Source organism: Oncorhynchus mykiss, chromosome 32 (assembly GCF_013265735.2).
Source record: "Oncorhynchus mykiss isolate Arlee chromosome 32, USDA_OmykA_1.1, whole genome shotgun sequence".
Taxonomy (NCBI): domain Eukaryota; kingdom Metazoa; phylum Chordata; class Actinopteri; order Salmoniformes; family Salmonidae; genus Oncorhynchus; species Oncorhynchus mykiss.
The window spans coordinates 2,640,301-2,659,251 of NC_050572.1; the positions used below are offsets into that span (position 1 = coordinate 2,640,301).

At 45.3% G+C, this 18,951-nt stretch overlaps 1 protein-coding gene across 4 annotated transcripts in view; it reads left to right on the forward strand.

Moving 5' to 3' along the window:
- The window catches only part of cbfa2t2 (CBFA2/RUNX1 partner transcriptional co-repressor 2), a 160,974-nt gene that overhangs the window by 115,242 nt on the left and 26,781 nt on the right, over nt 1-18,951 (forward strand). For all 4 annotated transcript variants that reach the window (XM_036970991.1, XM_036970993.1, XM_036970992.1 and 1 more), the window contains exons 2-5: nt 184-324; nt 768-1,012; nt 2,194-2,283; nt 14,943-15,127. In XM_036970991.1, coding sequence (XP_036826886.1) covers nt 207-324; nt 768-1,012; nt 2,194-2,283; nt 14,943-15,127 — 638 coding nt within the window. In that variant the 5' untranslated portion in view covers nt 184-206. The remainder of the gene's footprint in view (nt 1-183; nt 325-767; nt 1,013-2,193; nt 2,284-14,942; nt 15,128-18,951) is intronic.

The window sequence follows — 18,951 nt, forward strand, 5'->3', positions numbered from 1 at the left end:
CATGTTACCTACGTGACCATGTTACCTACATGTACCTAAATGACCATGTTACCTACATGTACCTAAATGACCATGTTACCTAAATGACCATGTTACCTACATGTACCTAAATGACCATGTTACCTACATGACCATGTTACCTACATGTATCTAAAACAGTGTATTCCTCCTCTGTGTCTCCAGATCACACTGAGAAGTGCTCCACTATGCCCGACTCACCTGCGGATGTGAAAGCACAATCCAGGTTAACTCTAGCCACCATGCCTCCTCCTCCTCCAACCACCCAGGGAGCCCCTCGAACCAGCTCCTTCACACCTACTACATGTAAGTACTGACACACACACACACACACACACACACACACACACACACACACACACACACACACACACACACACACACACACACACACACACACACACACACACACACACACACACACACACAGGGAGCACCCTGAACCATTTATTTCACCCACACTACTGTGCTGTACATGTCAGTACTACCGACCCAGCCAGCCAGCCAGGCATACAGACAGACAGACAGACAGACAGACAGACAGACAGCCAGACAGACATTGTGAAACTCTAGTGTTATTTTTATTGTTGTGTTTAACCCTAGTGTTGTTTTCTAAAAAAACAAATGTAATAATAGTTTTTCATTGAATCATAAACTATACAGTCAATACAAATCAAATCAAATCACTTTTTTAATGCTGTGTTGTGTTGGACCTTTTGTTATTTTCTCCATCTTCTTTGTGTCTCTAGTAACCAACGGCAACAACAGCCACTCCCCCACGGCGTTGAACGGAGCGCCTTCGCCACCAAATGGCTTCAGCAACGGCCCTAGCTCCTCCTGCTCTTCCTCGCTGGCCAATAAGCAACTCCCTCCAGCGTGTGGCGCCCGGCAGCTCAGCAAGCTGAAACGCTTCCTCACCACACTACAGCAGTTCGGCAACGACATCTCGCCTGAGATCGGAGAACGTGTCCGCACTCTGGTGCTGGGGCTGGTGGTGAGTCTGTAAACCAGGGCTTCCAAAATGTGCTCCTGTGCCCCCTCACCCTCCACGTTCAGATAAACACTATCTCCTCTCCCTCCACGTTCAGATAAACACCATCTCCTCTCCCTTCACGTTCAGATAAACACTATCTCCTCACCCTCCACGTTCAGATAAACACTATCTCCTCTCCCTCCACGTTCAGATAAACACTATCTCCTCTCCCTCTGCGTTCAGATAAACACTATCTCCTCATCCTATGTGTTCAGATAAACACTATCTCCTCTCCCTCCACGTTCAGATAGACACTATCTCCTCTCCCTCCATGTTCAGATAAACACTATCTCCTCACCCTCTGCGTTCAGATAAACACAGGTGTGGGTGGATGCTGTGGTACATACATTACATGTCACGGTTATCTAGAGACACAGTTGTATGTATGGTAAAAGACTGGCATGTGATGGCACTCTATACCCTTTTGACCAGAGCACTATGGTCTTCTGATGTTAGTGGTGGAAACACACATTGTATTGAATAGAAACAGTACCTAAACTAGCTCTGCCTGCCAGTCCTTAGACTTTTACTCTCTCCATATGTCTTCCATTAAACTAAAATCATTCAATCCCTGACAGGACATGGTTAGTTTCCAATAACTTATTATTATATAATGTATTCCATATGTATTCAGGTCTCTCTCACTCTGTCTCTCTCTTTCGCTCTCTCTTTTCTCTCTGTCTCTCTCTGTCTCTCTCTCTCTCTCTCTCTGTCTCTCTCTCTCTCTCTCTCTCTCTCTGTGTCTCTCTCTCTCTTTCGCTCTCTCTTTCTCTGTGTCTCTCTGTCTCTCTCTTTCACTCTCTCTGTCTCTCTCTCTGTCTCTCTCTTTCACTCTCTCTGTCTCTCTCTCTCTCTCTCTTTCTCTCTCTCTCTCTCTGTGTGTGTCTCTCTCTTTCGCTCTCTCTGTCTCTCTGTCTCTCTCTGTCTCTCTGTCTCTCTTTTCTCTCTGTCTCTCTCTCTGTCTCTCTCTCTGTCTCTCTCTCTGTCTCTCTCTCTCTCTCTCTTTCTCTCTCTCTCTCTCTCTGTGTGTCTCTCTTTTTCGCTCTCTCTGTCTCTCTGTCTCTCTCTGTCTCTCTGTCTCTCTGTCTCTCTGTGTCTCTCTCTGTCTCTCTCTCTGTCTCTCTATCTTTACTCTGACCTAGAATTCAACGTTAACCATAGAGGAATTCCACTCCAAGTTGCAAGAAGCGACCAACTTCCCTCTCCGACCTTTTGTCATCCCGTTCCTGAAGGTAAGTCGTATTTCACAAGGAGGGACGACAGACACACAGCCAGATCTGGAAACCATTTAACCAGCCGCAGAGCTGAGACGCAGATGTGTATATTTCGTTAGTCTGTTTTTCATTCCTTCATTCCTTGGATGGAAGAAGGCCTAGAAGCTTTGAATTTCCGGTTCTATTGGACCTCATTTCATTTTCATGGATATATTTTTTCAATCTCTCTTTATTCAAGATTTTAAGTGGAAAGATGATTTGGCCTAGATCAACCCCCAGTGAAATATCATGAGTCTAGTTGAGGGGTGGTCTGGACTGGTCTGACCCACTGTCTCTCCCTGGTCACTCTACTCTAGTCTGTTGGGCATCTATTGTTAGGGTGCATCCCGAATAGCACCCTATTCCCTATTCAGTGCACTACTTCTGGTACCCTATTCCACATGGGCTCTGGTCAAAAGTAGTGCACTAAGTAGGGAATAGGTGCAATTTGGGATGCAGATTTTGCTTTGTTGTTGCTTTTCCTCCATGAGCACAGAAACATGAACAGCCTGGTCCCTCTGTATCCATCCACTAATGATTCAACATCAGGCTCTACTATACTATATTATATTATATATACTATGTAGTATACTAGTATACTGATTTATAGGGGTCAGGTAGAACCAACTCAACACTTAACCAAGACTTCCTATATTTTGTCCTTCTCTCACTCTCTCTCACTCTCTGTCACTGCTCTGTCTTTCTCTCTATTTTACTTTCTCTCTCTCCTCACCAGTTTTTTATTTTATTTTACCTTTATTTAACCAGGCAAGTCAGTTAAGAACAAATTCTTATTTTCAATGACGGCCTGGGAACTGCCTGTTCAGGGGCAGAACGACAGATTCGTACCTTGTCAGCTCGGGGATTTGAACTCGCAACCTTCCGGTTACTAGTCCAACGCTCTAACCACTAGGCTACCCTGCCGCCCCAGTTCCCCCCTTCTCTCAATTAAATTCAATTTCAATTCACTTTATTGGCATAACGTAACAATGTACATATAGCCAAAGCTTATTTTGGAGATTTACAATATTAACATAAATAATACTATTAATCAATGTTGTCAACGGGACAACAGTAGCAACAATAATCAAGGGTATAAATAACCAGTGCCTTGCAAAAGTATTCACTTGGCATTTTTCCTATTTTGTTGCATTACAATAATTTAAATTGATTTTTATTTGGATTTCATGTAATGGACATACACTTCACAGAGCTGGGCTTTACGGAAGAGTGTCCAGAAAAAAATAAGCAAACATGTTTGGTGTTCGCCACAAGGCATGTGGGAGACTCCCCAAACATATGGTAGAAGGTACTCTGGTCAGATGAGACTAGAATGTAGCTTTTTGGCCATCAAGGAAATGCTATGTCTGGTGCAAACCCAACACCTCTCATCACCCCAAGAACACCATCCCTACAGTGAAGCATGGTGGTGGTAGGATCATGCTGTGGGGATGTTTTTCATCTGCAGGGACTGGGAAACTGGTCAGAATTGAAGGAATGATGGATGGCACTATATACAGGAAAATTCTTGAGGGAAACCTGTTTCAGACTTCCAGAGATTTGAGACTGGGACGGGGGTTCACCTTCCAGCAGGACAATAACCCTAAGCATACAGCTAAAGCAGCACTCGAGTGGTTTAAGGGGAAACATTTAAATGTCTTGGAATGGCCTAGTCAAAGCCAGACCTCAATCCAATTGAGAATCTGTGGTATGACTTAAAGATCTCTGTACACCAGCGGAACCCATCCGGTGGCTAGATATGCCAAGCTTATTACGGTACAGAGTTAATGTGGAGGCTATATACAGGGTATTTGGTACAGAGTCAATGTGGAGGCTATATACATGGGGTACCAGTACAGAGTCAATGTGGAGGCTATATACATGGGGTACCAGTACAGAGTCAATGCGGAGGCTATATACAGGGGGTACCGGTACAGAGTCAATGTGGAAGCTATATACAGGGGGTATCGGTACAGAGTCAATGTGGAGGCTATATACATGGGGTACCAGTACAGAGTCAGTGTGGAGGCTATATACAGGGGGAACCGGTACAGAGTCAATGTGGAGGCTATATACAGGGGGTACCGGTACAGAGTCAATGTCCGGGGGCACCGGTTAGTCGTGGTAATTGAGGTAATATGTACATGTAGGTAGAGTTAAAGTGACTATGCATAGATTATAAACAGAGAGTAGCAGCAGCATAGAAGATAATGCAAATGATCAGGTTAGCCATTTGATTAGCTGTTCAGGAGCCTTATTGCTTGGTCGGTAGAGGCTGTTTAGAAGCTTCATGGACCGAGACTTGGCGCTCCAATACCACTTGCCTTGCAGTAGCAGAAAGAACAGTCTATGACTGGAGTGGCTGGAGTCTTTGACCATTTTTAGGGCCTTACTCTGACACCGCCTGGTATAGAGGGCCTAGATGGCTGGAAGCTTGGTCATAGTGATGTACTGGTCTGTACGCACTACCCTCTGTAGTGCCTTGCGGTCGGAGCCCGAGCAAAACCAGGCAGTGATGCAAACAGTCAGGATGCTCTCGATGGTGCAGCTGCAGAACTTTTTGAGGATCTGAGAACCCATGCCAAATCTTTTCAGTCTCCTGAGGGGGAATAGGCTTTGTTATCTTCCCGACTGTCTTGGTGTGTTTGGACCATGTTAGTTTGTCAGCCCCGTCGATGAGAATGGAGCCGTGTCTTCCCTATTGGCTGTCTCATCGTTGTCGGTGATCAGGCCTACCACTGTTGTGTCGTCGGCAAATTTAATGATGGTGTTGGAGTCGTACCTGGCCGTGCAGTCATGAGTGAACAGGGGGTGCAGGAGGGGACTGATCATGTACCCCTGGGGGGCCACAGTGTTGAGGATCAGCGTGGCAGATGTGTTGTTGCCTACCCTTACCACCTGGGGGCAGCCCGTCAGGAAGTCCAGGATCCAGTTGCAGAGGGAGGTGTTTATTCCCAGGGTTCTTAGCTTAGTGATGAGCTTTGAGGGCACTATGGTGTTGAACGCTGAGCTGTAGTCAATGAATAGCATTCTCACATAGGTGTTCCTTTTGTCCAGGTGGGAAAGGGCAGTGTGGAGTGCAATAGAGATTGCATCATCTGTGGATCAGTTGGGGCGGCATGCAAAACTGAAGCGGGTCTAGGGTTTATGGGATAAGGTTGTTGATGTGACCAGCCTTTCAAAGCACTTCATGGCTACCGACGCGAATGCTCGCATTACACGTCCTGGTACTCCGTCTGGCCCTACAGCCTTGTTAATGTTGACTTGTTTAAAGGTCACATCGACTATGGAGAGCGTGATCACACAGTCGTATGGAACAGCCGATGCTCATCAATCAAATGTATTTATAAATTCATGCATTCTTCATGCGTGCTTCAGTGTTGCTTGGAAGAAGTAATTTGCTCGTAATGGTTGATTGTATTTACATTGTCATTTGTGTTTCACTGGTTGTTTCTGATGACAATCACAAGCTGTGGTATTTCTTTATGGGAGTTTATATTATTTATTATTTTTATTATGTTTGATTTGTTTTCAAATTTTTTGGTCTGTGGGAAATATGTGTCTCTAATGTGGTTCATGTATTTGACAGGTTAGGAAGTGCAGCTCAGTTTCCACCTCACTGTGTGGACACATAGCAGTGGGCACATAGCCCGAGAGAGAGTCAGGTCTGCGAGAGTCAGGTCTGCCTACTGTGGCCTGTACAATCTGTACATAGTCAAGGATTTTCTTAAATGTTTCTCTCTCTCTGTCTGTCTGTCTGTCTGTCTGTCTGTCTGTCTGTCTGTCTGTCTGTCTGTCTGTCTGTGTCTCTCTCTCTCTCTCTCTCTCTCTCTCTCTCTCTCTCTCTCTCTCTCTCTCTCTCTCTCTCTCTCTCTCTCTCTCTCTCTCTCTCTGTCTCTCTCTGTCTCTCTCTCTTTCTCTCTCTCTTTCTCTCTCTCATCTCTCCATATCTGCACTCCCTGCCATATGGTTGCTGTATCATTGAGTCAGTAGGGAGTGTTGGAACACGTTTCTCTCTCTCTCTCTCTCTCTCTCTCTCTCTCTCTCTCTCCGTCTACCGGGCATTTAATGCCAGAGACCATACGGAGTGGTGAGAAGGAACAGGGAACAGGGGCATCTCTGTTAGAGATGGAAGAGACCTGAGCGCAGCTGCATCAATGTGCATTAGGTTGGCTGGGGGTTTTCATCAGGCTAATGTCACCCGGCGACCCTCTCCTCCCCCCTTCAATCCCCCCTGCTTAGAAGAGAGAGATAGAGGGAGAAATGGAGAGACAGAGGGGAGAGACAGAGAGAGGAGAGGGAGAGAGAGAGACAGAGAGAGAGAGAGAGAGACAGAGATCGGAGAGGGAGAGAGAGAGAGAGACAGAGAGAGACAGAGAGAGGAGAGGGAGAGAGAGAGACAGAGAGAGGAGAGAGAGAGAGAGAGGAGAGGGTGAGAGAGAGATAAAGAGAGAGAGATAAAGAGAGAGAGAAAGAGAGACAGAGAGAGGAGAGGGTGAGAGAGAAAGAGATAAAGAGAGAGCGAGATAGAGAGAGAGAGAGAGAGACAGACAGACAGAGAGAGACAGAGAGAGGAGAGGGTGAGAGAGAGATAAAGAGAGAGAGATAAAGAGAGAGAGAAAGAGAGACAGAGAGAGGAGAGGGTGAGAGAGAAAGAGATAAAGAGAGAGAGAGAGAGAGAGATAAAGAGAGAGAGACAGAGAGAGGAGAGGGTGAGCGAGAGATAACGAGGGAGAGAGAGAGAGAGAGAGAAAGAGAGAGAGCTAAAGAGAGAGAGAGATAAAGAGAGAGAGAGAGATAAAGAGAGAGAGATAAAGAGAGAGAGAGAGAGATAAAGATAGAGAGAGAGAGATAAAGAGAGAGAGAGAGAGAGATAAAGAGAGAGAGAGATAAAGAGAGAGAGAGATAGAAGAGTGTAGCCAATGATGTAATGTTTTAATGTTTACCAGCACCAGGTCTTTGTTAGTGACGTCGTCATATTTGTCTCTTCCAGAATCAGAACATTAATTTAAGTTCTCAATTCACACCTCTATACTCCGAGTCAGTATTCATGTCATAAAAAGGAAGAGCCAACTTCGTATTCAATTTTTGGAAAGCCACTGTGTTGTTCAGTGTACATGTAACAGGGTCGAAAATCCCGACCTACGGTTCACAATGCAACCCACGTAGGGAATTAGAGCCTGAGAGACAAGCCATGTGGCTACAAGCTATTCGGAGAGTCTGTGGGGGCCCGGTGTCCATGTAGGCTACACGTAGCTATGTGTATGGACAACATTTAATCACAGGTAAAACATTTAATTAATTTAGTATAGTCTGTTACCACTCACTACTATGTCACCCTATTCCCTATATAGTGCACTACTTTATACCAGAGCCCTATGGCACCCTATTCCCTATATAGTGCACTACTTTAGACCAGAGCCCTATGGCACCCTATTCCCTATATAGTGCACTACTTTATACCAGAGCCCTATGGCACCCTATTCCCTATATAGTGCACTACTTTAGACCAGGATCCATATCCATTACCTTCCTATGGTTCCGTTGCTTGTTAAGTGCATCACACATTTCCTCACCCTTACGATGACCTCCTATTAATGAAAACCCAGTTCAATGACGTCAAGGCAGTCCATTTTATATTTATTTTTGTTTTGTTGGGTAATTACTATCATAAACTATGAAAGGCACATTAAGCCGGGGACATAGATGCACAGACAGCCTAGTGACTGACACTTGGTGTTTTGTCTCCCTGACTGTAGTCAATTACTGATGTGAACCAGTGTTGTGTTGAAATACTGGACTTTAATTAGTCCATCAAAGCAGCTCACAATGGACTGAATACACAAGACAGCTTCTGTAATAGAGATAAAGAGGGCTGAGAGAGAGAGAGAGAGAGAGAGAGAGAGAGAGAGAGGGGGAAAAGAGAAAGCGGGCTGAGAGAGAGAGAGAGAGAGAGGGGGGGGGGGGGGAGAGAAAGAGATGGAGGAAGAGAGAGAGAGAGAGAGAGAGAGGGAAAAAGAGAAAGCGGGCTGAGAGAGAGAGAGAGAGAGAGAGAGAGAGAGAGAGAGGGAAAAAGAGAAAGCGGGCTGAGAGAGAGAGAGAGAGAGAAAAAAAAAACATAGAGACCCGGAAAACCTGAGTCTACGCCTTCACTATGGTGAATCACTAAAACAATACAGAAATACACTACGGAAAAAGAAGGAACAGCATGTCAGAAATCAGCTCAATGCAATTGAAGAATCCATAGACTGGAAAACACTAAACAAACAACAACAAGAAGAATTATCTTTCCAAAATGGAGATGTATGGGTAAACCACTTCTCCAATCTTTTTGGCTCTATAACAAAGAATAAAGAGCAAAAACATATACATGATCAAATACAGATCTTAGAATCATCTATTAAAGACGACCAGAACCCACTGGATTCTCCAATTACATTGAATGAGCTACAGGACAAAATAAAAACCCTCCAACCCAAAAAGGCCTGTGGTGTTGATGGTATCCTTAATGAAATGATCAAATATACAGACAACAAATTCCAATTGGCTATACTAAAACTCTTTAACATCATCCTTAGCTCTGGCATCTTCCCCAATATTTGGAACCAAGGACTGATCACCCCAATCCACAAAAGTAGAGACAAATTTGACCCCAATAACTACCGTGGAATATGTGTCAACAGTAACCTTGGGAAAATCCTCTGCATTATTATTAACAGCAGACTCGTACATTTCCTCAATGAAAACAATGTACTGAGCAAATGTCAAATTGGCTTTTTACCAAATTACCGTACAACAGACCATGTATTCACCCTGCACACCCTAATTGACAACCAAACAAACCAAAACAAAGGCAAAGTCTTCTCATGCTTTGTTGATTTCAAAAAAGCCTTCGACTCAATCTGGCATGAGGGTCTGCTATACAAACTGATGGAAAGTGGTGTTGGGGGTAAAACATACGACATTATAAAATCCATGTACACAAACAACAAGTGTGCGGTTAAAATTGGCAAAAAACACACACATTTCTTCACACAGGGTCATGGGGTTAGACAGGGATGCAGCTTAAGCCCCACCCTCTTCAACATATATATCAACGAATTGGCGCGGGCACTAGAAAAGTCTGCAGCACCCGGCCTCCCCCTGCTAGAATCTGAAGTCAAATGTCTACTGTTTGCTGATGATCTGGTGCTTCTGTCACCAACCAAGGAGGGCCTACAGCAGCACCTAGATCTTATGCACAGATTCTGTCAGACCTGGGCCCTGACAGTAAATCTCAGTAAGACCAAAATAATGGTGTTCCAAAAAAGGTCCAGTCACCAGGACCACAAATACAAACTCAATCTAGACACTGTTGCCCTAGAGCACACAAAAAACTATACATACCTTGGCCTAAACATCAGCGCCACAGGTAACTTCCACAAAGCTGTGAACGATCTGAGAGACAAGGCAAGAAGGGCATTCTATGCCATCAAAAGAAACATAAATTTCAACATACCAATTAGGATTTGGCTAAAAATACTTGAATCAGTCATAGAGCCCATTGCCCTTTATGGTTGTGAGGTCTGGGGTCCGCTCACCAACCAAGACTTCACAAAATGGGACAAACACCAAATTGAGACTCTGCACGCAGAATTCTGCAAAAATATCCTCCGTGTACAACGTAGAACACCAAATAATGCATGCAGAGCAGAATTAGGCCGATACCCACTAATTATCAAAATCCAGAAAAGAGCCGTTAAATTCTACAACCACCTAAAAGGAAGTGATTCACAAACCTTCCATAACAAAGCCATCACCTACAGAGAGATGAACCTGGAGAAGAATCCCCTAAGCAAGCTGGTCCTGGGGCTCTGTTCACAAACACAAACACACCCTACAGAGCCCCAGGACATCAGCACAATTAGACCCAACCAAATCATGAGAAAACAAAAAGATAATTACTTGACACATTGGAAAGAATTAACAAACAAACAGAGCAAACTAGAATGCTATTTGGCCCTAAACAGAGAGTACACAGCGGCAGAATACCTGACCACTGTGACTGACCCAAACTTAAGGAAAGCTTTGACTATGTACAGACTCAGTGAGCATAGCCTTGCTATTGAGAAAGGCCGCCGTAGGCAGACATGGCTCTCAAGAGAAGACAGGCTATGTGCTCACTGCCCACAAAATGAGGTGGAAACTGAGCTGCACCTCCTAACCTCCTTCCCAATGTATGCCCATATTAGAGAGACATATTTCCCTCAGATTACACAGATCCACAAAGAATTCGAAAACAAATCCAAATTTGAAAAACTCCCATATCTACTGGGTGAAATTCCACAGTGTGCCATCACAGCAGCAAGATTTGTGACCTGTTGCCACGAGAAAAGGGCAACCAGTGAAGAACACACACCATTGTAAATACAACCATATTTATGCTTATTTATTTTATCTTGTGTCCTTTAACCATTTGTACATTGTTAAAACACTGTATATATATATATAATATGACATTTGTAATGTCTTTACTGTTTTGAAACCTCTGTATGTGTAATGTTTACTGTTAATTTTTGTTGTTTTTCACTTTATATTTTCACTTTGTATGTTGTCTACCTCACTTGCTTTGGCAATGTTAACACATGTTTCCCATGCCAATAAAGCCCTTGAATTGAATTGAGTAGAGATGGAGAGAGAGAGAGAGAGAGAGAGAGAGAGAGGGGGAAAAAGAGAAAGCGATAGAGGAAGAGAGAGAGATGAAGATAGTGGGGTGTGGAATAATGGAGCTGAGCGAGTGAGGAGAAAGAAAGAAGACAAGGACAAAGTAAAAACAAAAGGAGCAGAGATCCTGTCTCTGACTCTACTCTATTAGAGATCCTGTCTCTGACTCTACTCTATTAGAGATCCTGTCTCTGACTCTACTCTATTACAGAGATCCTGTCTCTGACTCTACTCTATTAGAGATCCTGTCTCTGACTCTACTCTATTACAGAGATCCTGTCTCTGACTCTACTCTATTAGAGATCCTGTCTCTGACTCTACTCTATTACAGAGATCCTGTCTCTGACTCTACTCTATTACAGAGATCCTGTCTCTGACTCTACTCTATTAGAGATCCTGTCTCTGACTCTACTCTATTACAGAGATCCTGTCTCTGACTCTACTCTATTAGAGATCCTGTCTCTGACTCTACTCTATTACAGAGATCCTGTCTCTGACTCTACTCTATTACAGAGATCCTGTCTCTGACTCTACTCTATTAGAGATCCTGTCTCTGACTCTACTCTATTAGAGATCCTGTCTCTGACTCTACTCTATTAGAGATCCTGTCTCTGACTCTACTCTATTACAGAGATCCTGTCTCTGACTCTACTCTATTACAGAGATCCTGTCTCTGACTCTACTCTATTAGAGATCCTGTCTCTGATTCTACTCTATTAGAGATCCTGTCTCTGACTCTACTCCATTAGAGATCCTGTCTCTGACTCTACTCTATTAGAGATCCTGTCTCTGACTCTACTCCATTAGAGATCCTGTCTCTGACTCTACTCTATTAGAGATCCTGTCTCTGACTCTACTCTATTACAGAGATCCTGTCTCTGACTCTACTCTATTAGAGATCCTGTCTCTGACTCTACTCTATTACAGAGATCCTGTCTCTGACTCTACTCTATTACAGAGATCCTGTCTCTGACTCTACTCTATTAGAGATCCTGTCTCTGACTCTACTCTATTAGAGATCCTGTCTCTGACTCTACTCTATTAGAGATCCTGTCTCTGACTCTACTCTATTACAGAGATCCTGTCTCTGACTCTACTCTATTAGAGATCCTGTCTCTGACTCTACTCTATTACAGAGATCCTGTCTCTGACTCTACTCTATTACAGAGATCCTGTCTCTGATTCTACTCCATTAGAGATCCTGTCTCTGACTCTACTCTATTAGAGATCCTGTCTCTGACTCTACTCTATTAGAGATCCTGTCTCTGACTCTACTCTATTACAGAGATCCTGTCTCTGACTCTACTCTATTAGAGATCCTGTCTCTGACTCTACTCTATTAGAGATCCTGTCTCTGACTCTACTCTATTACAGAGATCCTGTCTCTGACTCTACTCTATTACAGAGATCCTGTCTCTGATTCTACTCCATTAGAGATCCTGTCTCTGACTCTACTCTATTAGAGATCCTGTCTCTGACTCTACTCCATTAGAGATCCTGTCTCTGACTCTACTCTATTACAGAGATCCTGTCTCTGATTCTACTCTATTAGAGATCCTGTCTCTGACTCTACTCTATTACAGAGATCCTGTCTCTGACTCTACTCTATTACAGAGATCCTGTCTTCTACTCTATTGGAGAGATCCTGTCTCTGACTCTACTCTATTACAGAGATCCTGTCTTCTACTCTATTGGAGAGATCCTGTCTCTGACTCTACTCTATTACAGAGATCCTGTCTTCTACTCTATTGGAGAGATCCTGTCTCTGACTCTACTCTATTACAGAGATCCTGTCTCTGATTCTACTCCATTAGAGATCCTGTCTCCAACACTACTCAATGAGAGATCCTGTCTCCAACACTACTCTATTAGAGATCCTGTCTCTGACTCTACTCTATTAGAGAGATCCTGTCTTCTACTCTATTGGAGAGATCCTGTCTCTGACTCTACTCTATTAGAGAGATCCTGTCTCTGACTCTACTCTATTAGAGAGATCCTGTCTCTGACTCTACTCTCTTACAGAGATCCTGTCTCTGATTCTACTCTATTGGAGAGATCCTGTCTCTGACTCTACTCTATTACAGAGATCCTGTCTCTGATTCTACTCTATTGGAGAGATCCTGTCTCTGACTCTACTCTATTACAGAGATCCTGTCTCTGACTCTACTCTATTACAGAGATCCTGTCTCTGATTCTACTCTATTGGAGAGATCCTGTCTCTGACTCTACTCTATTACAGAGATCCTGTCTCTGATTCTACTATATTGGAGAGATCCTGTCTCTGACTCTACTCTATTACAGAGATCCTGTCTCTGATTCTACTCCATTAGAGATCCTGTCTCCAACACTACTCAATGAGAGATCCTGTCTCCAACACTACTCTATTAGAGATCCTGTCTCTGACTCTACTCTATTAGAGAGATCCTGTCTTCTACTCTATTGGAGAGATCCTGTCTCTGACTCTACTCTATTAGAGAGATCCTGTCTCTGACTCTACTCTATTAGAGAGATCCTGTCTCTGACTCTACTCTCTTACAGAGATCCTGTCTCTGACTCTACTCTATTAGAGAGATCCTGTCTCTGACTCTACTCTCTTAGAGAGATCCTGTCTCTGACTCTACTCTCTTGGAGAGATCCTGTCTCTGAGTCTACTCTCTTACAGAGATCCTGGCTCTGACTCTACTCTATTGGAGAGATCCTGTCTTCTACTCTATTACAGAGATCCTGTCTTCTACTCTATTACAGAGATCCTGTCTCTGACTCTACTCTATTAGAGAGATCCTGTCTCTGACTCTACTCTCTTACAGAGATCCTGTCTCTGACTCTACTCTATTAGAGAGATCCTGTCTCTGAGTCTATTCTCTTACAGAGATCATGTCTCTGACTCTACCCTCTTAGAGAGATCTCTCTCTCTCTCTCTCCTCTCTCTCTCTCTCTCTCTCTCTCTCTCTCTCGCTCTCTCTCTCTCTCTCTCTCTCTCATACTCACTCCCTCTCTCATTATTAGAGCAGAGTGAACATGAATACCAGCTGTGATGGTGGCAGCTAGTGGCACTCTGCCTCTCAGTGTATGTCCAAAATGGCAACCTATACAGTGCACTACTTTTGGCTAGAGTACTATAGTCCCTGGTCAAAGTAGTGCATTATATAGCCATTATATGGTTGGGTACTCTTCAGATAGAGGATAATGGTTGGGTACTCTTCAGATAGAGGATAATGGTTGGGTACTCTTCAGATAGAGGATAATGGTTGGGTACTCTTCAGATAGAGGGTAATGGTTTGGGTCCTCTCTTCAGATAGAGGGTAATGGTTGAGTCCTCTCTTCAGATAGAGGATAATGGTTGGGTACTCTTCAGATAGAGGATAATGGTTGGGTACTCTTCAGATAGAGGGTAATGGTTTGGGTCCTCTCTTCAGATAGAGGATAATGTTGGGTACTCTTCAGATAGAGGATAATGGTTGGGTACTCTTCAGATAGAGGGTAATGGTTGGGTCCTCTCTTCAGATAGAGAATAATGGTTGGGTACTCTTCAGATAGAGGATAATGGTTGGGTACTCTTCAGATATAGGATAATGTTGGGTACTCTTCAGATAGAGGGTAATGGTTTAGGTCCTCTCGTCAGATAGAGGATACTGGTTGGGTACTCTCTTCAGATAGAGGATAATGGTTGGGTACTCTCTTCAGATAGAGGGTAATGGTTTAGGTCCTCTCTTCAGATGGAGGGTAATGGTTTAGGTCCTCTCTTCAGATGGAGGGTAATGGTTTGGGTCCTCTCTTCAGATAGAGGATAATGGTTGGGTACTATTCAGATAGAGGATAATGATTGGTTCCTCTTTTCAGATTATGAGCAGGTAATATACAGTTTTGTGTTGTGTACTGTCTGTCAGTCAGTACCCAGCAGTTCCCGATCGTGACCACTGTCTTTCCCTCTACAGGCCAACCTGCCACTCCTACAGCGGGAGCTGCTGCACTGTGCCCGTCTGGCCAAGCAGAACCCAGCTCAGTACCTGGCACAACACGAACAGCTCCTCCTGGACACCTCCTCCACCACCTCCCCGGTCGACTCCTCAGAACTACTCCTAGACCTCAACGACAACGGCAAGAGGAGAACACCTGACAGGTGAGGTAGGGGTTGATGTCTGCTGGCTCTAGAGGAGAACACCTGACAGGTGAGGTAGGGGTTGATGCCTGCTGGCTCTAGAGGAGAACACCTGACAGGTGAGGTAGGGGTTGATGCCTGCTGGCTCTAGAGGAGAACACCTGACAGGTGAGGTAGGGGTTGATGCCTGCTGGCTCTAGAGGAGAACACCTGACAGGTGAGGTAGGGGTTGATGCCTGCTGGCTCTAGAGGAGAACACCTGACAGGTGAGGTAGGGGTTGATGCCAGCTGGCTCTAGAGGAGAACACCTGACAGGTGAGGTAGGGGTTGATGCCTGCTGGCTCTAGAGGAGAACACCTGACAGGTGAGGTAGGGGTTGATGCCTGCTGGCTCTAGAGGAGAACACCTGACAGGTGAGGTTGATGTCTGCTGGCTCTAGAGGAGAACACCTGACAGGTGAGGTAGGGGTTGATGCCTGCTGGCTCTAGAGGTTTCTCTGTATCAGTTGTTGTTGAGTGAAGAGGAGTTTCAGCAATTATTGTAGAATAATGGAAGTGAATAAAACGTGTATTTATTATTACAAGTCAAACCAACATCTCTCTACTATAAGTTAACATTAGAGTTTGGATGAGATATCTTCCAACTAAAACATGAAACATATTGAGACTGTGTCACACATGTTAAATCAACAGGGCATCACAACACACCGGCCAGCAAATCCTCCTGAAATGTATCTTTATCCAAAGTGTTTTATATTTTAACAAGTGGCTGTGTGTTTATTCGCCTCATCGGTTTCCTTGGATCTGTCTTATAGACAGACAGACAGACAGACAGACAGACAGACAGACAGACAGGCAGGCAGGCAGGCAGGCAGGCAGGCAGGCAGGCAGGCAGTCTGAGCAGTCTGAGCAGTCTGAACACCCTCCTAGAGAGAGTGAGCAGGCCAGAGTCCAACACCCTCCTAGAGAGAGAGAGCAGGCCAGAGTCCAACACCCTCCTAGAGAGAGAGAGCAGGCCAGAGTCCAACACCCTCCTAGAGAGAGAGAGCAGGCCAGAATCCAACACCATCCTAGAGAGAGATAGCAGGCCAGAATCCAACACCCTCCTAGAGAGAGAGAGCAGGCCAGAATCCAACACCATCCTAGAGAGAGAGAGCAGGCCAGAGTCCAACACCCTCCTAGAGAGAGAGAGCAGGCCAGAGGCAGGCACATCTCTAGATTGGAGAGGGAGGGCGAGAAAGAGAGACCGCCCCCATCCCCCTCGGAGGACCTGCACCAAGAGTATCCACACCAAGAGGTCCTACACCCAGACATATCCCCACCCCAACCAGTCGCCCAAACAAACCCTAGCAACACCCTATATTGCCCCCCCCCCCCACTAATTCACCCACCCAAGCCCCATCCTGCGACCCAAGAGGAATGCACCGGATGCTCAGAATGCGGTCTTTTTAGTTTTCGCCAGGCATAATGGTCCACATGTCATCCAAAAAGTTTACTCCAGTTTGACAAAAAAAAAAGCTGCACCAATACAGAGAGACCAGAGGAGATGATTGTGGACGACAGGAAAAGGAGGACCGAGCACCCATTCTCATCGACGGGGCTGCAGTGGAGCAGGTTGAGAGATCCTTGGTGTCCACATCAACAACAAACTAGAATGGTCCAAACACACCATGACAGTCATGAAAAGGGCACGACAAAACCTATTCCCCCTCAGGAAACTGGAAAGATTTGGCATGGGTCCTGAGATCATCAAAAGGTCCTACAGCTGCACCATCGAGAGCATCCTGACTACTGTTTGCATCACTGCCTGGTATGGCAACTTGTCGGCCTCCAACCGCAAGGCACTACAGAGGGTACGGCCCAGTACATCACTGGGGCCAAGCTTCCTGCCATCCAGGACCTCTAGACCAGGCGGTGTCAGAGGAAGGCTCTAAAAATGGTCAAAGACTCCAACCACCTTGTCATAGACCGTTCTTTCTGCTACCGAGCGGAAAGTGGTACCGGAGCGCCAAGTCTAGGTCCAAAAGGCTTCTAAACAGCTTCTACCCCCAAGCCATAAGACTCCTGAACAGCTAATCAAATGACTACCCAGACTATTGGCATAGTCACTTTATTAACTCTACCCACATGTACATATTACCTCGACTAACCGGTGCCCCCTGCACATTGACTCTGTACCGGTACAAGTGAAAATCTTTATACTCTCTTTGGATAATTCATTCCAATCATTTAAAAGTTAACAGACCAGCAGAAGGAGGGCAGAGCCAGGATCCTGAAACCAGTTAGACCCTCCAGACCAGCAGAAGGAGGGCAGAGCTAGGATCCTGAAACCAGTTAGACCCTCCAGACCAGCAGAAGGAGGGCAGAGCTAGGATCCTGAAACCAGTTAGACCCTCCAGACCAGCAGAAGGAGGGCAGAGCTAGGATCCTGAAACCAGTTAGACCCTCCAGACCAGCAGAAGGAGGGCAGAGCTAGGATCCTGAAACCAGTTAGACCCTCCAGACCAGCAGAAGCAGGGCAGAGCTAGGATCCTGAAACCAGTTAGACCCTCCAGACCAGCAGAAGGAGGGCAGAGCTAGGATCCTGAAACCAGTTAGACCCTCCAGACCAGCAGGAGGGCAGAGCTAGGATTCTGAAACCAGTTAGACCCTCCAGACCAGCAGAAGGAGGGAGGGCAGAACCAGGATCCTGAAACCAGTTAGACCCTCCAGACCAGCAGAAGGAGGGCAGAGCCAGGATCCTGAAACCAGTTAGACCCTCCAGACCAGCAGAAGGAGGGCAGAGCCAGGATCCTGAAACCAGTTAGACCCTTCAGACCAGCGGTCTGTTTCAAATAGAGAGTAGAAGATAACAGAGTTAGTGTGTGCTGCGGCAGGCAGTGTGTGTGTGTGTGTGTGTGTGTGTGTGTGTGTGTGTGTGTGCTGTTTGAATTGAAAGGACAAATCCCTAGGAGGATTAGCCCATACCTACTTTAACACAGAGAAGAAGAGAAAAGAAACCCAGAATCTGATATGGAGAATTCCCACCTCAGGTCCCCAGAACAATGGAGAAAAGCCTGAATGGGAGATATATATATATATTTATGTAATACTTGCATTGTGCTGCTGTGTAATGCATGGAGAGTTAGCCTACGTCCCAAATAGAACCCTATTTCCTATGTAGTGCACTACTTTAGATCAGAGCCCTATGGAACCCTATTTCCTATGTAGTGCACTACTTTAGATCAGAGCCCTATGGAACCCTATTCCCTATGTAGTGCACTACTTTAGATCAGAGCCCTATGGCACCCTATTTCCTATGTAGTACACTACTTTAGACCAGAGCCCTATGGAACCCTATTCCCTATATATAGTGCACTACTTTAGACCAGAGCCCTATAGAACCCTATTCCCTATATAGTGCACTACTTTAGACCAGAGCCCTATAGAACCCTATTCCCTATATAGTGCACTACTTTAGACCAGAGCCCTATAGAACCCTATTCCCTATGTAGTGCACTACTTTAGACCAGAGCCCATTGATAAGAATCCTAATGGCCCTGGTCAAAAGTAGTGCACTACATAAGGAACAGGGTTCCATTTGTGACGAGAACAGAAATAGCCTGGGGAGTTCAGGAAAGATGGGGGATAATAACACACACAGATGAGCCTCCTGCACCAGAACGGCTGGCCACGCCCTTCTCAGTGAGTCCTCCTGCACCAGAACGGCTGGCCACGCTCTTCTCAGTGAGTCCTCCTGCACCAGAACGGCTGGCCACGCCCTTCTCAGTCTGTCCTCCTGCACCAGAACGGCTGGCCACGCCCTTCTCAGTCTGTCCTCCTGCACCAGAACGGCTGGCCACGCCC